Source organism: Artibeus jamaicensis, unplaced genomic scaffold, assembly GCF_021234435.1.
Source record: "Artibeus jamaicensis isolate MK-2021 breed Jamaican fruit bat unplaced genomic scaffold, CSHL_Jam_final contig_1157, whole genome shotgun sequence".
Lineage (NCBI taxonomy): Eukaryota > Metazoa > Chordata > Mammalia > Chiroptera > Phyllostomidae > Artibeus > Artibeus jamaicensis.
In genome coordinates, this window is record NW_026521226.1 from 255,734 (window position 1) to 276,320 (window position 20,587).

Consider the following 20,587-nt stretch of genomic DNA (forward strand, 5'->3'; position numbering starts at 1 on the left):
GCATATTTTCTGGGAACAATATAGCACAATCATTCTTATGGCAGCGGCACACATGCAGGGTATACAGGTTTAATACAATGTTAAGGTTAGGTTGCTTGTGCTGAAGATGTATTTAAAATGTGATAAATTGGGTTAATTAATTCTCTAAAATATTCTAATCCTGGGTCTTAGAGATAGCCAGGCCTCTCTCTAAAGCTTGTGGCTTCTGTCATCCTGCTAATTCACACAAATATTAGCCCTATACTGAAAAGTACTGTTCCTTCAAATGTGTATAGCACTGTTAACAATGATTTTAGGTGGTCCATGGAGTAGGTTTTATTTCAATAATGAAGGTGATTATGGTGATACTCTAAAACAGTGGCCATGTACTATGGCGCTGCCAAGCAAAAATTCTACATTACTTTTTTAAGTGGTTTTCACAAGACCATGTGGTAGCTACTATCTCCAATGAACAGAAAGGAAATTGAGGCACAGAGAGGCCAAGTAACTTGCTCAAAATCACACAGCTGGAAATGGGCAGAGATATAGATTCAAACTCAAGAAGTCTAGCTGGGAGTTCGTGCTTTGCTCATGTAATAATGCTGTAACACGTAACTATGTGGTTTTGTTGGGGGACAGTGGTAAGGGAGACCTAAAGGTTAAGGATCTTTGTATAATGTGAAATGAACGTTAATAGGCAAATGACAGGCCAGAAATCTGGGTTAAGATCTTGCTGCAGGCCTTCTGAGATAAAGAGCTCCAACTTTAAACTTAGCTGCTTTCAGTGTTCCCCAGAAAACTCTCTTATGCAGATAGAAAAATCTTTCTGCTTTTACATATTTTTAAGACACCACATAATCACATTTATATGGGAATTATAAATAATTCAGATGACTCTGAATAGGGGATTCAATTATTATATATTACAATTTAAGAAAAAAATCAAATTTAAGAGAAAGCTGACAATACGATCAGCAGCATTATAGGAAGTTTCTTGTTCATTTTCTCCAGAGGTTCAACCAGAATACTTTCTAAGAGGGCACAAGTTTAAGGTCTAGCTAGGGAATAAAGACATGTTTTGTCTGACACCTTCCAAGTCAAATCCAGAATTTATCAAATGATTTTAAGTGCTGTATTAAAAGAGAGAGAGAGCGAGCAGGAGCTGGCAACCTGGGTATATTAAGCTTGCATTATTACAAATTTGTATTTTAAAAACCCAATATATTTTTGTAAATACGCAAGTGTTCCTTTGATAATTTCTCTTTTTTTAAAACCACCTCTCACTAAAACATTTTAAATAACATTCCTATATCTAAAATGAAATTATGACATTTGGGAGTTTAAAATCTCTCCAAATTCAGAGGTGAAAAAAAGCTGCATAACTATAATTCATCTGAGTGCAAGTCATAATAAAAATATTTAAACCCCCCAAATAAAACCTTAGAATGGCATTTAAAACATAAAAATGTACTTACTGGCATTTAAAAATTTTTTCATGCAATTTGTTATTCATTAAATCAGAAGAAAGTGTGCACTACCATTTTTGATAAGGCAAACAATATTCAAAATGGGCATTAACTAAACACAATCAGCCACCACTATGTGAAAAAAGAAATGCTTTAATGAGGCTATCAAGAACAACATTTCGATTATATCACTGGATACATTAATATCGATCCATAATATATAGTGCTATAGACCATACAGAAATTATTGCTGGATCCAACAGCAGATGACTACATTACAGTACCAAGCATCCGAAAGAGACAGTCATTTGTCATTTTTTTCAAGAAATAGAGTTTTTTAATACACTGTTATCAACATCAACTTTTTTCCAGTGCATTTTAAAAATATATCAATAAGTGCATTCCTTTGTGCTCTATTTTGTATCTTTTAACTTCCTACATATTTTATTTGTTCTTATTTTTTTATTTTTAAAAAACAACCAGAAAGAACTTTGTCATTCTATGTATGACAGGTTGGTTGTATGGTTTTTGGCAAAGTCAGAAGGCTTGGTATTTCCATTACCTTACACAGAGGCAGGTGGACAAGTTTGGCATTTTGTCACTCCAGGTGGAAGCCCAACCCCGTCACAATTTTGCACCCAGGGATTGGGTAGTGGTGTGGATCATTTTCTCATCACAGAAGGCAAGCCCAAACCACTGCCTCTTGGCTTAACTAGTCCCTAAAACAAATCCATACTCTATTTGGCAAAAAAGAAATAAATAAAACCACCCCTGAAGTTGCAGCATCCTGGGCTTACTCACCTGCCACTCCCAGAAACTATCTCTTAAGAAGGGGATGGGGAAGCAGGTGATGATGAGCTCAGGAGTTGTGAGACCCAGGACAGTGGCACGAGTTGCCAAGCTTTCTCTCCACAAAGCTTTCCATACTGTTGCTTAACCCCGGCCAAATTCCCTGGGCCTTGGTTAGTCAACCTTGTTCTATTTTTAAGAACCCTCCAAATTAGAGAAAACTAGCATCATACCATTGCAATCTCAGACTTTTGTACCCAGCTCCCCTTCCCCCATATAAATATGAAGAGAAAAATAGACAATGCTATGATTGTATCAATGCACACTATGGTACAATTAGCTTTTCATGCACACTTGCATCACTGTTCTAGGAAAAGAGCTATCTATGTAATTAAGGAGGTTGAAAGAATGGGAACTAATTTTCCCTACTCCCTTAAGTAATAAAGCTATAAAACTGATAGTGTCATCAAATTTCCAAGGATTCTCACTGCCCAATGTGCACAGGAACTATGTATGCAGTGAATTATTTTCATATAAGTCATCCATTCACACATTTGACAATCACTCCTTCTTGAACCCTCCAATACCTATCACCAAATCACATTTGACATTTAAATTCATTTTCTTTTTAAAAAAAAAAAAAACCTTCCTGAATAAGGTTTCCTGATGAAAGAAGTTGGCACTCTGTCACTAAAATATATTTAATATTAAAAATATCTGAAGAATTGGAAGCTCTTATATTGTCTACATAGGCACCATGCTACATGTTCCTGACTATAAACTTTCTCCTGCAGTACACTTCAGTCAGTGCTAGTTCCAAAAAAGACTACTGCTATATTTAAGGCACTTCATTCTGAATCGATATGCTTTATGCCACTGCTATTCAATTGTAGGCTGCTACTGAGAAATTCCATTCAACAGCCTGGCTCTTAACATCACAGGTCATCTGTATAAAACACGTAGGCCTGACAGAATACATGTAAGACTGCTCTTATTGCATAGGACTACACAAGGAGATAATGCACAGAGACTACCTTTACAATATTGCTGCTTGTTAAACAGTTACCAAGTACCAGTAATTGGCCAATACAGTATTTCTCCTTAAAAAAATTCAGCAAGTTTGCTGAAATAAACCTCAATTTAAATGACAATAATGGGTATATTAACACTATGGTTACCAGTCTCCAAGAATATTGCTATTTTTATATCACTAAAAATAAATAAGTTTATTCTCCCTAGAAAGCCAGTTTTACCTATTAATACTACATCTTAAATGTGTGAAAAAACAGTTCTGAGTGAGACTGTAATATACAAAATATTTGCAGAGCTCTTTAAACACATGAACTTTCTTTCATGTGTACAAAGAATGCAGAAAACCATCAGTGAATTGTAAAAATATTGAAAACTTGCCATTTTAAGATGCATATTTTTACAAATTAACATAAACATACTGAAAAGAATGATAATAATAAAGAATCTGTACAAATCAAATGAACAGTAAAACATAATTTAAAAATAAAAATTGTAAAGCCAATTAGAAATGTGCCCAGATTGGTTTTCTTATCAAAAGTAAAATTGAAGGAAAAAAAGTAAAACACTCAGTGCTCCTCAATATTTTACTTTGAGAAGACATTAATTTTCATTTAAAAATAAAATATATCTTATGGAAAATTGAATCATACTCATTGATGAGGACAATTATAACAGCAGAGAGTGAAGATTCAACCCCAAACTTCAGAGCCCTGATATGTCTCTCTGCAATTTCAGTGATAAGTAATGTTTCAGTTATTTTTTTCACCAGACAATCCTCCTGAATATGGCTGTATTTCTTTCTTTTGCAGAATATAAGTATTTCTTTAAATAGTCTACAGTATACTGATGCTAGTGGGTACTGTATCTTTAAGGCAGTACCAACGAACACATTTACAAAATGGAAAAGGTTAGTCTGAATTTCTTTTCTTTCGTCTCTCTGCCTGCCTGCCTGCCTGTCTGTCTGTCTCTCTCCCTATTTATTTTTGGTTGCTTTTTACATTCTTCCAATTAAACTTTATATTTAATTTCCAAGGAAGTCACAGGCATAAAAATCTCCAACCCGTTTCACCTGAATAAGAATGGACAGAAATTTCCATGATGCAAAATCTTCTTACTCAGAAAGCTAACGTCTAGGGTGAATTCAGTTTAGATATACTGTACACTTATTGTACAATACTTTGGAGGCATTTGTAGCTGTAAAATAGAATATACAAGTCTGTTTCACAAAATTCAAAAAATAAAATATATCCTGGCTATTGATAAAGCATGAAAAAAATTCATATTAAAGGGAAATTATCGAGACAACCCCTCAGGTCAATTACTAAATCTACTGATCAGGAAAGAAGCAGCTGTGAGAACAAAGAGCAGGGAAGACTTTGCTAACATGCATGCTCTGGTTCCTCCATGCTCATACTGCTCCTCCGGCTGCTCGTTTTGGAAGCTCCCGGGGACACTGACGAAAGAAGTGGATCAGTTACACCAACAGGAGAAAGAGTATCATCCATCAGGATGTCTTCTAGTTTAGAACCCATTTTCGTCGGGACACTATAGGCTTGGCTGCTCTCGGCTCCAGTTCCGAGGCTGTTATTGAAGGTGATAGTGCCGTCCGTGAGATCAAGGGTTGTTGTACAAGTCAGGTCTGAAGGATGCTGAAGGAGGTCTTGGCTGCAGTTTTCAAGAGAGGGTTCTTGCTTGATGATCCGATTCACCAAATCTGGAGAGCAGAGACCCGTGGATGGAATAAGGGAAAGTCCATGAGCTCGAGCCTGCATCTCAAGTTCCTAAAAGAAAAGTCAAAATTAGACACTGAGACAGAGGACAGAGAGTTTCAGGGCAGTGAGACTACTACTGTAGGAGGCAGTGTAATGATGGATCCATGTCATTATGCATTTGCCCAAGTTTGCAGGTGTGCAACCCCAAGAAAAAAATCTACTGAAAGTGTAGGGATCCGCAATGATAATGATATATCAATGCATGTTCATCAATTGTACCACATTTTGGTTGGAGATATTGATTGTAGGGAAGGCTGTGTGTGTGTGTGTATGTGTGTGTGTGTGTGTGTTAAGGGGAGCAGGAGATGTATGGGAAAGTTCTGTACCTTCTGCTCAATTTTGCTGAAAACCTAAAATTGTTCCAAAAATAAAGTCTATTAAAAAAATCACACTTAGAGAGAAAACAATAAATAGTAAAATATTTTGCTCTTTTCAATTAATAATGCCATATTTTTGAAAGTAGAGTGTGTAAGTGCCACTGGTAGTAAATGAAATGTTTTTAGGTGGTATATGGATTTTATTATGTATTAAGTATAGAGACAGTCTCTCACAGATGTTAATGTTCACAATGAGGATAAGTTAAAAAATATCAAAATAAAATTTCAAAATGTGAGCTTGTTAAAGGAAAACATTGTCCTGTGGTCCCTAAACTGTGTGCTCAGGTATCCAGGGGTGCTGTAAAGAACTCACAGAGCCCTGGACACATTTAAACATTTCAAGGGAAATGGTGATACGACTGTGAGAACCATCAAACTCAAGGTATTTTACCTTTTCAACATTTTGTTGTGCTATACTCTCTTCTATTGCATCTTATCATTGCAAAGCTGGATTTGGGAAGATTATTTTGATAAATGACAAGTACTGTAGGAAAACCAATGTGCAATGAAAAACGAAGTGGCAGTGTCCAATCTGATTCCAACATTCAGGCACACATGTCCCATTAGTAAGTAATGTGCTTATTCTAAAATAACATTAAAATGCTATTTTTCTTTTAATTTGCATGTTTTATATTTTCAAATGGCTACTAAGTTGTTAGGGCCTAACAGAAGTGGTAGGTATTTCCATTGGTCTAGGAGTACAGTGAAAAAATACCTTAGACACCAAGAGCAGTATGAACTAAGAAAGTCTGGGTAGTAATGGCAAAAGTTGTAAAGGTTCTACACAAGTAACTGAAGGTGGAGAAGCATCATTTAGCCCCTCTCACCTCGAGAAATGGAAATTATTTTTAATTCCAGAAAAAAGTCTGTTTCTGTAAGATGAATAATTCTTTCCTACTTTCTTCACATTTTGTATGCTGAAATCCTAAGCTCCAGTATGGTACCTCAGAATATGATTATATTTGGAGATACTGTCTTTAAAGAGGTAATTAAATTAAATTGAGATCATTAGGGTGGTCCTAATCCAATATCCAATAGGACTGGTGTCCTTACAAGAAAAAAAGATTAGGAAAGACACACACAGAAGGATGACAATGTGGAAACACAGGGAGAAGGTGGCCAGCTACAAGCCAAGAAGAGTGGTTCTAGGAGGAACCAGCCCTGCGGACTCCTGGAGAAAACGCAGAGAAAAGAAATCTCTGTTGTTTAAACTGCCCAGTCTGTGATGTTTATTGTGGAAAACTGAGCTGCCTAACTGAATTCCTGTGTCAGAGACATCATTTCAAAATGTCTTTCGAGGGGGGCCTTCCCTCCCTGCTTCCCAAGTATCCCTGGGCCCTCCCAAAATGACCCCTGGAGGCCCCAGTAGATGTCCCAATGTGCATTCTACCTCCTCATGAAGATGCTATTCTTTCTATGTTTGTGATACAGTAACACAGTAACAGGAGAATATAAATTTGAAGCAAGTCACCTTGCCCCATCAGAGAGGGAAGGGTGTTCCTAACACGACATGGCCTCTCAACCTTTGTCCATCAGTGTTCTGGAAAAGCCATGTTCAGTCTATATTAAAGGTTGTTTGATCCAGGGGATCTTTCTTTGGATGCAATATAAGGAAGAAATGAGAGTCTGAGATGTCACAAAATGTACAGAAACACAAGTCTCTCAGGCATCATTTTAAAGCCCGGGGCTGTTTAATAAAATGGGAGTTCGATGATATTCAGGCCTCATGCTCTTTCTTCTGTGAAAATTTTTGCATGCATCACTTAAAATGAAAATGAAAGGAAGCCCTTAGGTCCAAGCTGAGAGTATCTACTCTCATAAATCTAAACCAAAATGCTAATAAGAATAGCACTCCCACACATGTAGTTTGTCTTTTCAAAAAAACAAACAAAACCCCCAAACAATATCTTTGATTAAAAGGCAAATATCTTACTCTTTTGTTATTTAGTTTAAAATATTAACTAGCTAACTAAAGCACTGCTTAGATTTCTGAATAATGTGACACATCTCACCTGCAGGCCTTAGGCTCAAGGTACTGCAGATCTTTCCTAATTAGTCACATGTCCATGATACAAAAGTACTAAAGGCTGCCTCACACGGTCACTGGAGGAAACCCAAGATGTTGCCACCATGGAATTTCCAATTCACATATTTTATAATATTCATATTTCATACAAATAGACATATTTGGAAACTTAAAACCTATCCTCTTTCAAAAAATTATATTTTAATATTTGAATAAGGAAATAACTCATTAGTATAAGTTGCTCTTATAAACTGATATACTAAGTTCAACAGATTAAAGACCTATGGCTGAAGAGGAGGACATGGAACAAACAACAAAAGCCAAGTGAAAGGAAAAAGAGGAAAGGAGGATTTTTAAATAACAGCTAACCCCTACTTCACCACTGAGATTCTAAAACGTGCCCCCTAGAGCACAACTGTCTTCACCTCTCCGCCCCATGGCTGAAGATCACTGCACTGAAGTGAGAGATGTGACATCTAGAAATGGCAACTGTGTTGTGGGACATTAAAAAGATCAGAGACCATTATTATCAATGAATTACTCTGTTAAATACATCCAGTGTCTGGGACTCACATCACTAAAGGGAACATGCTGGTCTCTGAGGTGTCACATTTTGCACTGCCATTACATAAATAGTTGCCTTGAAAACCAGAAACGTAACCATTGCTTTACAGCAAAATCTGGTAAAAGGTGGGTTCATCTATTCAAGAAGGAGGTATGGTATCAGTGACTCTTGCTGGTGGGCTGACTTCAAAGTTAGCCAGTAAATTAAAAACACTCTAGCAAATTCCTTTGGTCATTAGCAGACTCAGTTGTCTTTTTTCAAGATAGTTTCAGTGGTAGTTGTGTCTCAGCATAAGAGGTCTGGTGCCTAAAGAAGTACCAGAAGCTGATGCTAAAGAGGGATCCCCTATTCCATGCTTATATTGGTATGCATACTTCCCAAATAAAATGACAGATGAATTCTATGTATCACTAAAATTAGTATTTCTCCCACTAAGAACATATAGTATAAGTTAAGGATACACATGGCATAATTTCACTTTTTGTACTATTTTTAAAATTTATATTGTACCGATGAGATTCTCTGTGTGCCTCTAAGTTCCCTATAAACATGTGTTTTGATCATGAGCCATAATCCCCCTAATGCAAAGGCATCTTTGTATTTAACAACTACAGTCAGTTCTCATTATTCACAGTAAATATTGCTACAAACTGAATGTATGTGTCCCCCCCAAATTTAGATGTTGAAACTGAATTCCCCAATGGGCTGGTATTTGGAGACAGAGCTTTGGGAGGTGCTTAGGTAATGAGAATAGAGACTTCATGGATGGGATTAGTGCCCTTAAAAAAATACCCCAGAGAGTACCCCTGCCTCTTCCCCAGGCAGGACACAGCAAGAAGATGGCTGTCTCTGAACTAAGAAGTGAACCCTCATCACCCTCTGCTGGTGCCTTAACCTTAGACTTCCCAGTCTCCAGAACTGTGAAAAATAAATGTTTGTTGTATAAGCCACTAGTCTATGGTATTTTTATCATAGCAGCACAAATGGACTGAGGCAGTATGTTCTACAAAGTCACTGTGAACACTGAATAGTGAATACTGAACCATTACTACTAGAGGAAATACAGGATTGGTTCCTGCAAGCCTCTGGTCGTATTATCATAATATAGCCTTGTTTTATGTGTTTCTGTTTAAAGACACCTTGTTTAATATATAATGTTGACTCATTAACACTGAATTCACAGCCAATAGCATTGCAACTTATGTCGGAATGAAATTAAACTCCATACGACACATCACAGCCTTCAGTGCTTAGGAACACTAGTCAACACTTCAGTATGATACTTAAAGGCCATTCATTGCAAATAGCAAAATAACCCATACAAACCACAAAAATGAAAAACATGGCACTAAACAGACTGCGAAAAGGACACTGGTCCTCAGCAGGAGCTGAAAGAAGAAAGCAGAGCCTCACCTTATTCCACCTGAGCAGAAAATGAGTTGTCAGGCAACTCATGCTTTTGCTCTGCACTTGTCTGAGAGCAACCACAAAAGTGCCACAAATGTTGATTTGGGTTACAAACAAGTTTTTATGAGTGGGCAAATTCAAGTGGGGAATCCACATATAATAAGGATTGACCTTCTTAGGATCATGTAAGTCAGGAACACACAGTAACCTTTGCAAAATACGTGCCCTGTACCTGTATTCTGAGCAACAAGTGGCGGTTCGCATGCTCCAGTTTTTTCTGACGGTTTTCAAGCTCTTTGGCACGCTGCTGTTCTCGTTGCAGCTTTCGGATATAGTCCACAGATGCTTTTAAAATGGTTCCCTTGTTCCAGCGCATGTCTCTGTGATGAAAATATAAAGAAACACACTTCTCTATGTTTTCAGGCATATTCAGAGCATTTAGCTTCTAAAGATGTGATAACAATTGCAAGTTGATAACAGCTATCATTAATTTAGTGCTTGCCACATGCTGAACAGTGTCCACCACCTTGTATACACTATCTCACTTAACTCAGATAAGGACCTGGAAAGGGAGGTAGGTTCTGTATGAGTAGAAATGGAGACTATTTTTGGCTCACCCAGGTCACAGAGCTACAATAAGGTGGAGTCAGGACCTAAGTTTAGTTCTGCTGATTACGAAATCAATTTTCATAACATTATATTAACTAGTTATAGCTTTCTAGGACTATAAAATTAACTCAGGCAGACAGAAAAAGCTTTGATGAAAAAAATTCCATGATCTCTCACTACTTGACTATATGAGGCACAAAAGTGTCATCCTTAAATTCTAGTATGAATTTTCATGGGAAAGTTATCTAATTTCTGTCTTTATTTTCTCGTCTATAAAATGGTATATTATACTTATAAAAGCAGCCTCGTACATGTTATTGGAATCAAAGGAGGCACTTTATATAAATATGCTGTGAAAAGTTTAGAATGCAGTTCAAATAATGGAGCAAACAATGTGTTAAGGGCTGAATGTAATTACTATAATGGCTATCTTTAAATAGCATTTACTATGTGCCAAGTACTTTTTAAAGAATTTCACATCTCACTTAATCATCACAACCTCAGTGGGTAGGTACTAATATTATCCCCATTTGACAGATTGGGAAACTCAAGCACAGAAAGGTTAACTAATTAGCCCAAGGTCACATAACTTGGAAGTGGTAGAACCAGGAAGCTTAGGTTTTCTGGCTTCAGACTCCATGCTCTAAACCACTCTTCTTTCTCTTGTGTGACTGAGTCCTCAAAACAATAAAACTAGGTAGGAGTATTCTGGTTGCCCCCTTTTTTAATAGATGAGAAAAATGAAGTACAAGAGCTCAAGTATCTCTCCCAAATCTAGGCAGGCATTGCTTTGGAATTCAAACTCAGGCAGCCCGAGGTCAGTGCCTCTCAGGCTTTAACTACTATAACTCTAATGTACTCATATATATGAGAAAGTTAAAAATGCCATTAAAATGCAGGTAAAAGTGAGATGAAAAATTTAGAGCACCGCAAAAATAATTAAAAATGAAATTATAATTACATAAATGATATTTATATAGCACTTTAAATTAATCTGAGCCTTTTTATAGACAATATTTATGATGATAATGACAATGATAATGATATAAACAAAAGCAACTCAATGTATGAAAAACCTCCTAAATCATAATCTATAGCTGCTCAAAGCAGATTGGAAGTATTGGATGGGCCATGTGAAAGGAGGACCATTAATACAAGTCACCAAGTAATTGATCCTCATATAGGTTAGATGAAGAACAGAACAGAAGTTCTCCCATGAGAGGTAGAGTTACAGCCCTCTGAGAATTCCAGGGATTGGATTCCTGGGATCTGAACACCGAAGATGGCAACCCAGGAGGTATCCTGAGGTTGAGATAACTTGCTTAACGTTCAGGGCTAATTCAAAGAAACAGAAACTTTAGCAGCCAGAGAGAAACATAACTATAATGAAGAATGCCTTCATGAAGCCCATGAGGTAAAAATCCAGTTACATAGCTACACAGTTTTTAGGAAGTGATTATTTAAACAAATTACCTTGGGGTTTGCTTCCTTGTGAGACCCATCCAATTATTGTTCTGGGCTTAAAAGAAGGGTTTTTAAACTTTTTGTTGTTGTAATGAAAAAGACCCTATTTTGCACAGATGTGCACACAAATCTCTAATATACAAATCAACAAAAGGATATCTACACTAGGGAAGCAGAAAATATGGGGCTGAGACACTGATCAGCTAGACTGTGCCTCCATAGCTGCCTCAAAGTCTACTCTAAAAACCTGGTATGGGAAAAATCCCCATAACAGATTATAGTCTATTATGTCTTAAAACAACGCTTACAGTTAAAAGATCATTATCAGTTCAGATTATGAACATATGTAATTGAATACAATGGGGAAAGAAGATATGCAAATGGACGCTTTCACTCCAGCCCCATAATTTCTTGTGTTGCTAAAGAGATTCACATTCTATAGTTTAAAAGAATATGTTAAAAAGTGAAAGCTGATAAAGAACAGGAAAATAGGAATTCAATTTCAACTATCATGCAAGACTGACTGTAGAAAATGAAGGTCACAGCCCCTTAGTAGGATAAATTTGTGCTGCAGAACTGAGAGTGTGACTGTTTGAGTTTCAAACTGCTTTCCTTGAAAAACCTGGAAAGTACAATGTCGATGATGGAAATTGTGCTTGAACATTCATCAGAAGCACCTTACAATAGGCAATAGTTTATATTTTATTTTGTCACAAATTCCCTGACAATAATATGAATAGCAAATTTAATAAGCTTTGCATGAATAATGCTTGATTTCACCTTTACATTTTATTAGGCAGCTAAAAGGTCATATTCACAGGCTAATTTCACTGAATGCCTATGCATGCCATTCAAGTGTGTACATCTTCTAGCCCCTTACTTCAAATGAGCCAATTTCTAGTGGACAAAAATTGTACATTTGTTGTCCTATTTGCTGATGATGCTAGCAGAAAAATTATCTTTACAACTGTTATTTATGTCTGAAAGTATAAAGGGAAGGGAAGAGAGACTGAAAGCTGAAATTCCAATTAGGTGACTTATACTTGGAAAAGAATTAAAAATTACTTTTTTTCTAGAAGGGTAACACATACAAAGAGCATGCAAGTTTTAAAAAAACAATTGAGCAAAACTGTTAAACCTGAAGTCTCCAATATCAGCTCTCAGTGCCTATAGATATTGTTCAAGTTGAAAACCAGGCAACAAATTCTTGCTTCAGCAGCTACTGAAATCACTGTCCTACATAAACTGTTAAAAATCATTTTGTTTAGCATCTTGTTTATTTGCCAAGGATTCTCTAATTTCAAAAAGCCATTTCCTCATACCCAAAGCTGCATCTCATGTCCAAACATCCCTTCGTACAATTCGGTGTCCTTATCTCAGAATCTTAGTTTGATGAGACTAATCAAAAGCAATGTTAGTTAAGGAGTACTCAGGATGAAAGCAAAAAGAAGGGGGACTTCTTCACACTGGTTTTTATAACGATGTACTTTTTACAACATATGATAAAACATTAAGGTACAAAAATTTTACGATGCAGATTAACATGCAGTTGTACTCACGGATCATTGGACTTGGGAATCAAAGTACCTAGTTCCTTAATGCGGTCATTTATGTTAAATCTTCTTCTTCGTTCAACTTTAAAAAAAGCACAAAAAGAACTATTAGTAACTGTCACATTCGCATTAACACATCTCATTAAAGCATGCATGTGTAAACTTCACTGCTCAGGACCATGAAAACCTGAACCTATATTTCCATTTTTACCGTGGTTTTGGTAATGAGGTTAAACTCCTTTTTAAAATGAGCTACCTTTAACCTTTAACAAAGCCCTGAGATACACATTTCTCATCTCATTTAATCCTATAACAACCCTGAAATTGGAGTTACTATCCTCAGTTACAAAACACAAAACCACCAAGGAAACATTAGGGACCTGACTAGGATACCCAGCAATAAGTGGGGAAAGACCAGAACTAAACCTGGACCCTGCAGACCAGGGTGGCGAACTCTCTGCAAAGGGCCTCCCAAGTGAGTACTTCTGGCTCTGCTGGCTAAACGGCAACAGTGGAGGCTATTAGGTAGGTCCTTACATAACAAGAGAGAAAACAGATTTCTACAAGATTGAAATGGGATAATACTGACAAGGTACAATTCTTCAAAAACAAAGTCTACAAATGAGAAGCACTGGGTGCCAAAATTTGGACTTTATATAATTTTCACATATCCCAAAATATTATTATTGTTTTGATTTTTTTAACTTTAAAATGTAAAAAAATTCTTAGCCCATAGGCCACACAGAAAGTCCAGTTTCAGCCCAGTGCTACCCAACAGAAACATAATGCAAGTTACAAATGTCGTTTTAAATGTCCTAGTAGCCGTATTATGAAAACAAAAAGAGGTGAAATTAACTTTAATATTTTATTAAACCCAATATACCCAAAATATTATCATCTTAACATGTAATCAATATAAAAGTTTACAAACTTGGTATTTACATTCTCTTCTTTGTACTAAGTTTTGGAAAACCAGTGTATATTTTACAGGGACAGCACATCACAGCCTCACCCAGCCACCTTCCAAGTGCTTGGTGGGCAGACCTGACCAGTGGCTATGGTCCGGACGACCCACCCCAAAGTCATGCCAGAATCTTTAACTATATCATACATCCTAACAGCATTCCAATAATATAAACTAGCTGTCTGTTCAACTAAATTATCACCTTCTTAGGGGAATGTGAAGTAGCAAAGCATATGAGTTAATCAATGTTTCTAATTTAATGATAGTCTGCCAAATAAACTGTAAATAACTTAAGGTCTAATAAACTGAATTAAAGATGTTAACATTTTACTTTAAACATACTATAACCTAGCACATATTTATTATTAGATTATTCTGTATAACAATACATAATTATATTTGACCCACTTAAATGAAAAATATCACTCACTACTTTCATAATTATGAGGGGGAACCCCCCAAAATCCACAATTTACTTATTCTTACATGTTTAAACTTAATTCACCTTCCAAATACTCTCTATTTGATGCAGTATGTCTTATACCAAGGCTTTTTTCCTCTGCTGAAAAGTTTTTAAACCCATCAATTTTGATGCCTTTTAGTGCTTCTGCCATTTTTTGTTTCACTTCTTCCACATTGGCAAAATATTACCCTTTAAAATTTTTTTCATTCAAGGAAATTAAAAAATGTTGCTTGGGGAGAGATTGGGTGAATGGGTTGGGTGGGACATGGGGGTCATGCCATTTTTGGTCAAAAACTGCTGACCACTCACTCAGTGCAGTGTGGACAGGTGTGATTGTAAATCATCCATCGAGAAATGGGCAAATGCGCTCAAAGACTCTTAAAAAATTTCACTGAAGCCCAACACAGCCTCTCACAACAATGCCAGCTGGTGCACTGACTGATACAGATGGGTTCCTAGAACACTCACCTAACAGGGGAAGCCTGTACTACAAGGGGTCCTCCCTTCCATGTTTGTTTGGGTCTCTCCTTGTATATGTTGTCTTTTTAAGTTGAGTGATTATTCTATCATTAAATCAATTACATATATATATATATATATATATATATATATATTACTACCATCTAATCATTAGGATTTTATAAAAATAGAAATAACAAGTGATATGCAATGGTTCTGAAGAAGAAAATTTTGCACCTCTGATCTTCTAGCCTCTTCTAACCTCTTCTCACAATATTTTCTTACTTTTTCACAGCATATAGTAATCATAAAAATTCAAACAATACTGAAATACACAAAGTGAAATACAAGTCTCCTATGATCCTGACAAAACTACTGTTAAGTACCTTACATATTTGTGGTAATCTGTGATAATTGTTTTTACACTCTAAAAATAATCACACACATGGCACCCAAGCCAGTTTTTCAGCTTCTTCAAGAGCCACAATCACTTCCTGGTGTCTCATTTCATCTCATGGTTTTGAATACCACTCATGTGCTGATGACTCCCACAGTTACATATCTAGTCCAGGCACCTTTCTGGAACCCCAGACCTGTATGTCCGACTATTTGATGTTGCCATAAGGAGATCAAATAACAGCTAGACACTCCAAATTGAGCTACTGCTCTTCTCTACTCAAACAGCTCCACCCCCAGGTTCTCCGACCTTGCTTAATATAACTCTGCCCTTCCAGGTCCTTGACAGATCCTTGTAATCAATTGTGCACTTTTAGTCTTCTCACATACCACATCTAATTCATCATCAAATTCTGTTGGCTCTACCTTCAAAAATATTTCCAGAATCTGTCCACTTCAACCTCCACTGCTACTAATAGAAGCCACCATCATCTCCTGCTTGGATTACCGAAATCCTATTAACTGGTGTGTGTCTTCAACCCATGCCCATACTTCCCATCTCACCTAGGCAAAAGCCAAATCCTGAAGGCATGCAGTAAGCACCTGGCAGCCTCTCATCCTTCGTACCTCATTTTCTACTCCTCCCCCACTCTGACCATATCTTTTATCATGACTTATCTGTGTTCCCCTCCTCAGAGCATGAACTTATTGTTATTCCACAACCACTTGATAGTGGACTTCATACTGCTGTTATCCCTGCCTCAAACATTCTTCCCCAAATATCTGAATGGTTCTGGCCTCACCTCACTGAGGTAGTGACTCAAACTGCCCTATTAGCCTTCCTTAACCGCCCTATTTAAAACTCAACCACCACTTCTCATGCCCATCCTGATACTCTATGCCCCTGGCTGCACTTTGTCTCCTCACCTAATATCCACATAATTCATTCATTGATTTATTTATATAACTTTCTACCAACTAATGTATGTTTTTCTATATGTATGTTCACTGATGCATTCTAAGCTTCCATATGAACCTGGCATGTAGGAGGTCCCATAACTATGTTTTAAATGGTGATACAATTATAGTACAAAAATGGTAACTATGATTCTGCATCTATCTTTTCTCACTTGATAGCCTATTGTTGACATCTCTCACTGTCAATATTATCACATTTTATTTTCAATTCAGTACCTTCTCATCTCAATTATTTTTCATTATAAAAGTGATACAAGCTCATAAAAAGTTACAAAACATAGAAAAGTGTATAAAGGAAGAAGTAAAAGCCACTGTTTTACACCATGGAACACCTATATTCCTGAAGTCATTGTCAATAATAAAGATTACTCCAAGATCCTCTCCCACTAACATGCACCCATAAATACACATGCATACACACATGCAAGTACATCCCTATACAGTGTGTACCTTGTGCATAGTGGGATACAATACACATCATTCTGACTGTTACTCAGTAATATTTTGTAGACATTGTCTGAGTTAAGTAGACAGATGGACACCATTCTTCTTAAGAGGTACTTGAGCAGCCCTTATTTGGATGCACCATAATTTATTTAAAAGTCTTCACTGATAAATATTTTCACTGTTTCCAAGTTCTCCCTCTTTTTTCAATGGTATAGGAAATACTTTTGCCAGGGCTTCCATGTACATTTTATTCCTATCATAACACTTATCCTACGTTGAAAACACCACCTTAATGTATTGGTTTGCTCCTATTTCCCGTCTGTCCCTGACTTGACTGCAGACTTGTAGGGGTGGAAACCTGTCTGGTTCATGCCTGACAGAAGCGCCTTACACGTAACAGGGCTCAATGAGCACAGGGAAGAAATAGATGTGTTCTTCTGCACATTTTGGCAAGTACTGTTACAACAGGAATTCCTAGAAGAGGAAGAGGTCTGCCAATGGGCAATCTAGCATCGAGTATTAATTTCTAATGGTTAGATGAGATTTTAGGATTGTTTTGTAGCTCTCAGAATTTAAGCTAACCATGTTTGCACTTTATTGGGAACCAGAAACTTGAGAGATTAGATGCCTAGGTAAAGGTGAATATTGTTTCTAACAAGTTTTGGATAATGCCTAATTATCTTATTTATAAAAGAACTTTAAGAGGAGAAATACTTAAAAAGAAGATTACTTGGAAGCTAGAAGAGACCTTAGAAATATTACTCTAAATCTTGTGGTTAGGAGATGAGGAAAGCTGCTCAGAACTGGCCTGGGAACTGAGAAGGGCAGTATCCATTAGAAACAACTTGCCCCTGGGACCCAGCAATTCCATTCTCAGCCACTAACCTGGGAAACTAACTCCCCTGATTGTGAACCCGAGGGTCCCTATGACTTTGATTAAATTTAGCTTTAAATCATAGCTCTAGAAATCATCTCTCTGTGTGTCTTAACTCCCCAAAGACCTAGCCTTTCCCCCAGGTAGTCAGCAATCCCCCAGGCAGAAGACAGGAGCCCAGACCTGACTAATGGTCACAGGGTCTAGACCTCTGGCCTGATAAAGATAACATCTTGACCTGGATTATGTTTTGGTTCCTGAGCCCTAAGGTGGAATGACTCCCTGGTTACTTTACCATGAGACTGGAAGGAGCGATGCCAGAACAGACCTTAGAGTTGTTAAGATCTGAAGAAATGATTCATTACCTGCACCTCACCTCTGAGTAGTCAGCCCCCAACACAACCCTGAACCACTAACCCACCAGGGAGCTCAGGCTTTGCAGCATTAGCTTCCCTTTCTCCTGGGTGGCACCATTTATAATAAAATAGCCAGTCTTCCTCCACTGCAGTTCTCAGTACTTAGGATTGGCTCTGCTAGTGCTGGGTGGACAGACTCTTTTCTGTTTTGTGACAAACACAAATGTTCATGGTGGCTTGTTTACAAGAGGGAAAACTGGAAACAACACTTAGCAGTAGATAGTCGCGGTGTGGAACACGTAAGCGACAATTTTTAAAAAGTACATAGAACTAGATATTGACTGTAAAAGGTCTTCAGAATATGCTGTTCAGTAACAAAGCAAACAGCAACTAATATGGGCAATATAATATTATTTGCATTAAATCGTACACAAGATAATGCTTTTTATTCTGTGTGTCTTAACTACATACAAAATGATTGGGAACACAAACAGCAAACTGAAAAAGAAAAAAAATTATTCCAATGATCAGAGAAGAATTCTGGCCTCATTTTATCATTTTTTATAAGGACAAAGTATTTATATGTAACTTATATTCTTAAAAATCAATTTAGGAAAAGGAGGACAGGAGGCCATGAGTTGAAAAACTGATGTACATGCAACTGTTTCCTCCCTCTAAGCCTAATCCCTTTTGTTTTTAACCATCCAGTTTCTTTTGCTTGTTTATAAGACAGAAATCTTAACTTTTGATAGGAATGGCTTAAATATTTGATCAAGAGTAAATTGTAAACATAAAAAATTTTTAAATGTTACATTTTTTTTAAGTCACAGGTAAAGTCAGAAATTTGGAAGGCTGCCTCCCCCATTGACTAGCCCCTAGATGTTTCATTTTTTTTCCTTTCAGGTCTCACTGGAGATGGTGATCCATAATTCTGTTTTGTTAGGTTGCAGTGTGATTAACGCTTATATAACTGGGTAGTTGGGGATCAAGTCTCACATTCACACATTCACATGCAAATGCAAACCAATTCTAAAAACAAATGAAATTGTCTTCAGGATACTGAAAAAAACAATCAATTTGGTCTGAGATAAAACATGGGGAAAATATACACCGTGGTTTCTCTGAAAAAAAACTATTTTCTTCCACATAATGTAACTTTAATGACAAGTCAATATCCTTCTAAAATGTCTGGAAATTTCTGATATATGGGAGAATATCAACTGCAATATCAAATATCATAAACATAAAACAAACTTACTCAAGTTGTGATTGTCCTTTTTTTGTCTCTCTTTAGCCAATGCTCTTGCTTCAGACTCTGTGGGAAAAATACACGCTGTGCACGTGAATGAAGTAATTAGAAATTGGAACTATTTGAGGCACAGAATAATATGAACTACAAATATTTTATTTTCTAAATGTCTAAATGCAAACGCACTTATCTGACTTGACTCTAAATAGTACTAAAGTCTTCAAAATTATGACTTTCTAAAACTTGCATATTTCAATAACAATATATACCAAAATAAATGCACACACTTATAGAAAATGGTAAAAACCAATAAGTATGTCCGACACACTATAATCATACAGGTACAAACACAAAAAAATAAATAAGTAACTAGAAAACTAATATTCTATTACCATAAGGCAAATTTCTTTTCAGAAAATAGACCTCTTAAGTCTTTGATACCTCGGTAACACACCAACACAAAAACTTACAGTTGGTGAAGTGTTGGGAACTGCTCTGCCTGGTTTCAGGAGTTGTAATTGCCCCCCATGGATAAGGCTGAGTGAGTGACCTCCAGACTGTGAGCCACTAAGGAGACAAAGCTTATCTCTGGCAGCAGTGCTGCTTCTGCTTCATTCCCTGCCCCCAACACTTGGTCGGTTAGTCAGTGATGGGTACAACCCCTCAGAAGGGGGGTGACCTAAGCCAGACACAATCACTTGGGAGGCCATCAAGGAAGGACTCGGGGGGCTGCAGCAAAGAGGAAGTGATGGATCATTAAACCCCCAGCTATTCTGACATAGCCCGAGTCCCCATTTCCATCTGGGAGAAGCACTTCCTGGCTCTAATCAACTTAAGCCTAAAAACCTATGACTGGGAAGGCAGTGCAGCTCCTTGCCAGCTAGAGTGGGTTTGAGGGTGATCAGGCATAAGAATTCCTAAAGTCCTGTGAAGCCTTCTTTTCTAAGAGTGCTTTCATTCATATGATAAGGGTCCAAGCTGGAAACGAGTATGTCTCCCAAAGTTTTTGCAACCCCCTTACCTGACAGACACTGACTCAGATTAAGCCCTCAGATTTCTTTGAAATGTTATCTATTGTTTGATCCTTGCCACCTGACATTGCATGATGAGCTTTACCTGTATTCCTGTATATTACAACCTAATAAAACCTATTGAAGAAGAGGTTCTTGGTCCTTTTCCTCTAAGAGACTGACCACCTCTCCTCCCCAAGCAGATAATGTCTTGGTAGTTTCACTTTCATCTGTGTGGATGGGAGGACTTGCTGGCAAAGTTGCCCCCACAGTGAAGCACATATATGTATATATTTTGTTAGATGTATATTATTGCATATACTTATACATGCACAATTGAGAAGCTGAATTA

General features: G+C 37.1%; 1 protein-coding gene across 12 annotated transcripts in view; it reads right to left on the bottom strand.

Moving 5' to 3' along the window:
• Positions 1-1,582: 1,582 nt before the first annotated feature.
• MITF (melanocyte inducing transcription factor) overlaps positions 1,583-20,587 on the bottom strand; it is a 243,277-nt gene continuing 224,272 nt past the window's right edge. For 7 of the 12 annotated variants that reach the window (XM_037139824.2, XM_037139823.2, XM_037139828.2 and 4 more), the window contains 4 exons: positions 19,235-19,309; positions 13,046-13,121; positions 9,646-9,793; positions 1,583-5,047 (listed from right to left, as the gene is read on the bottom strand). In XM_037139824.2, the coding sequence (XP_036995719.2) occupies positions 4,646-5,047; positions 9,646-9,793; positions 13,046-13,121; positions 19,235-19,309 (701 nt within the window). In that variant the 3' untranslated portion in view covers positions 1,583-4,645. The remainder of the gene's footprint in view (positions 5,048-9,645; positions 9,794-13,045; positions 13,122-19,234; positions 19,310-20,587) is intronic. The other 5 variants (XM_037139827.2, XM_037139825.2, XM_037139821.2 and 2 more) reach the window with 1 other exon arrangement.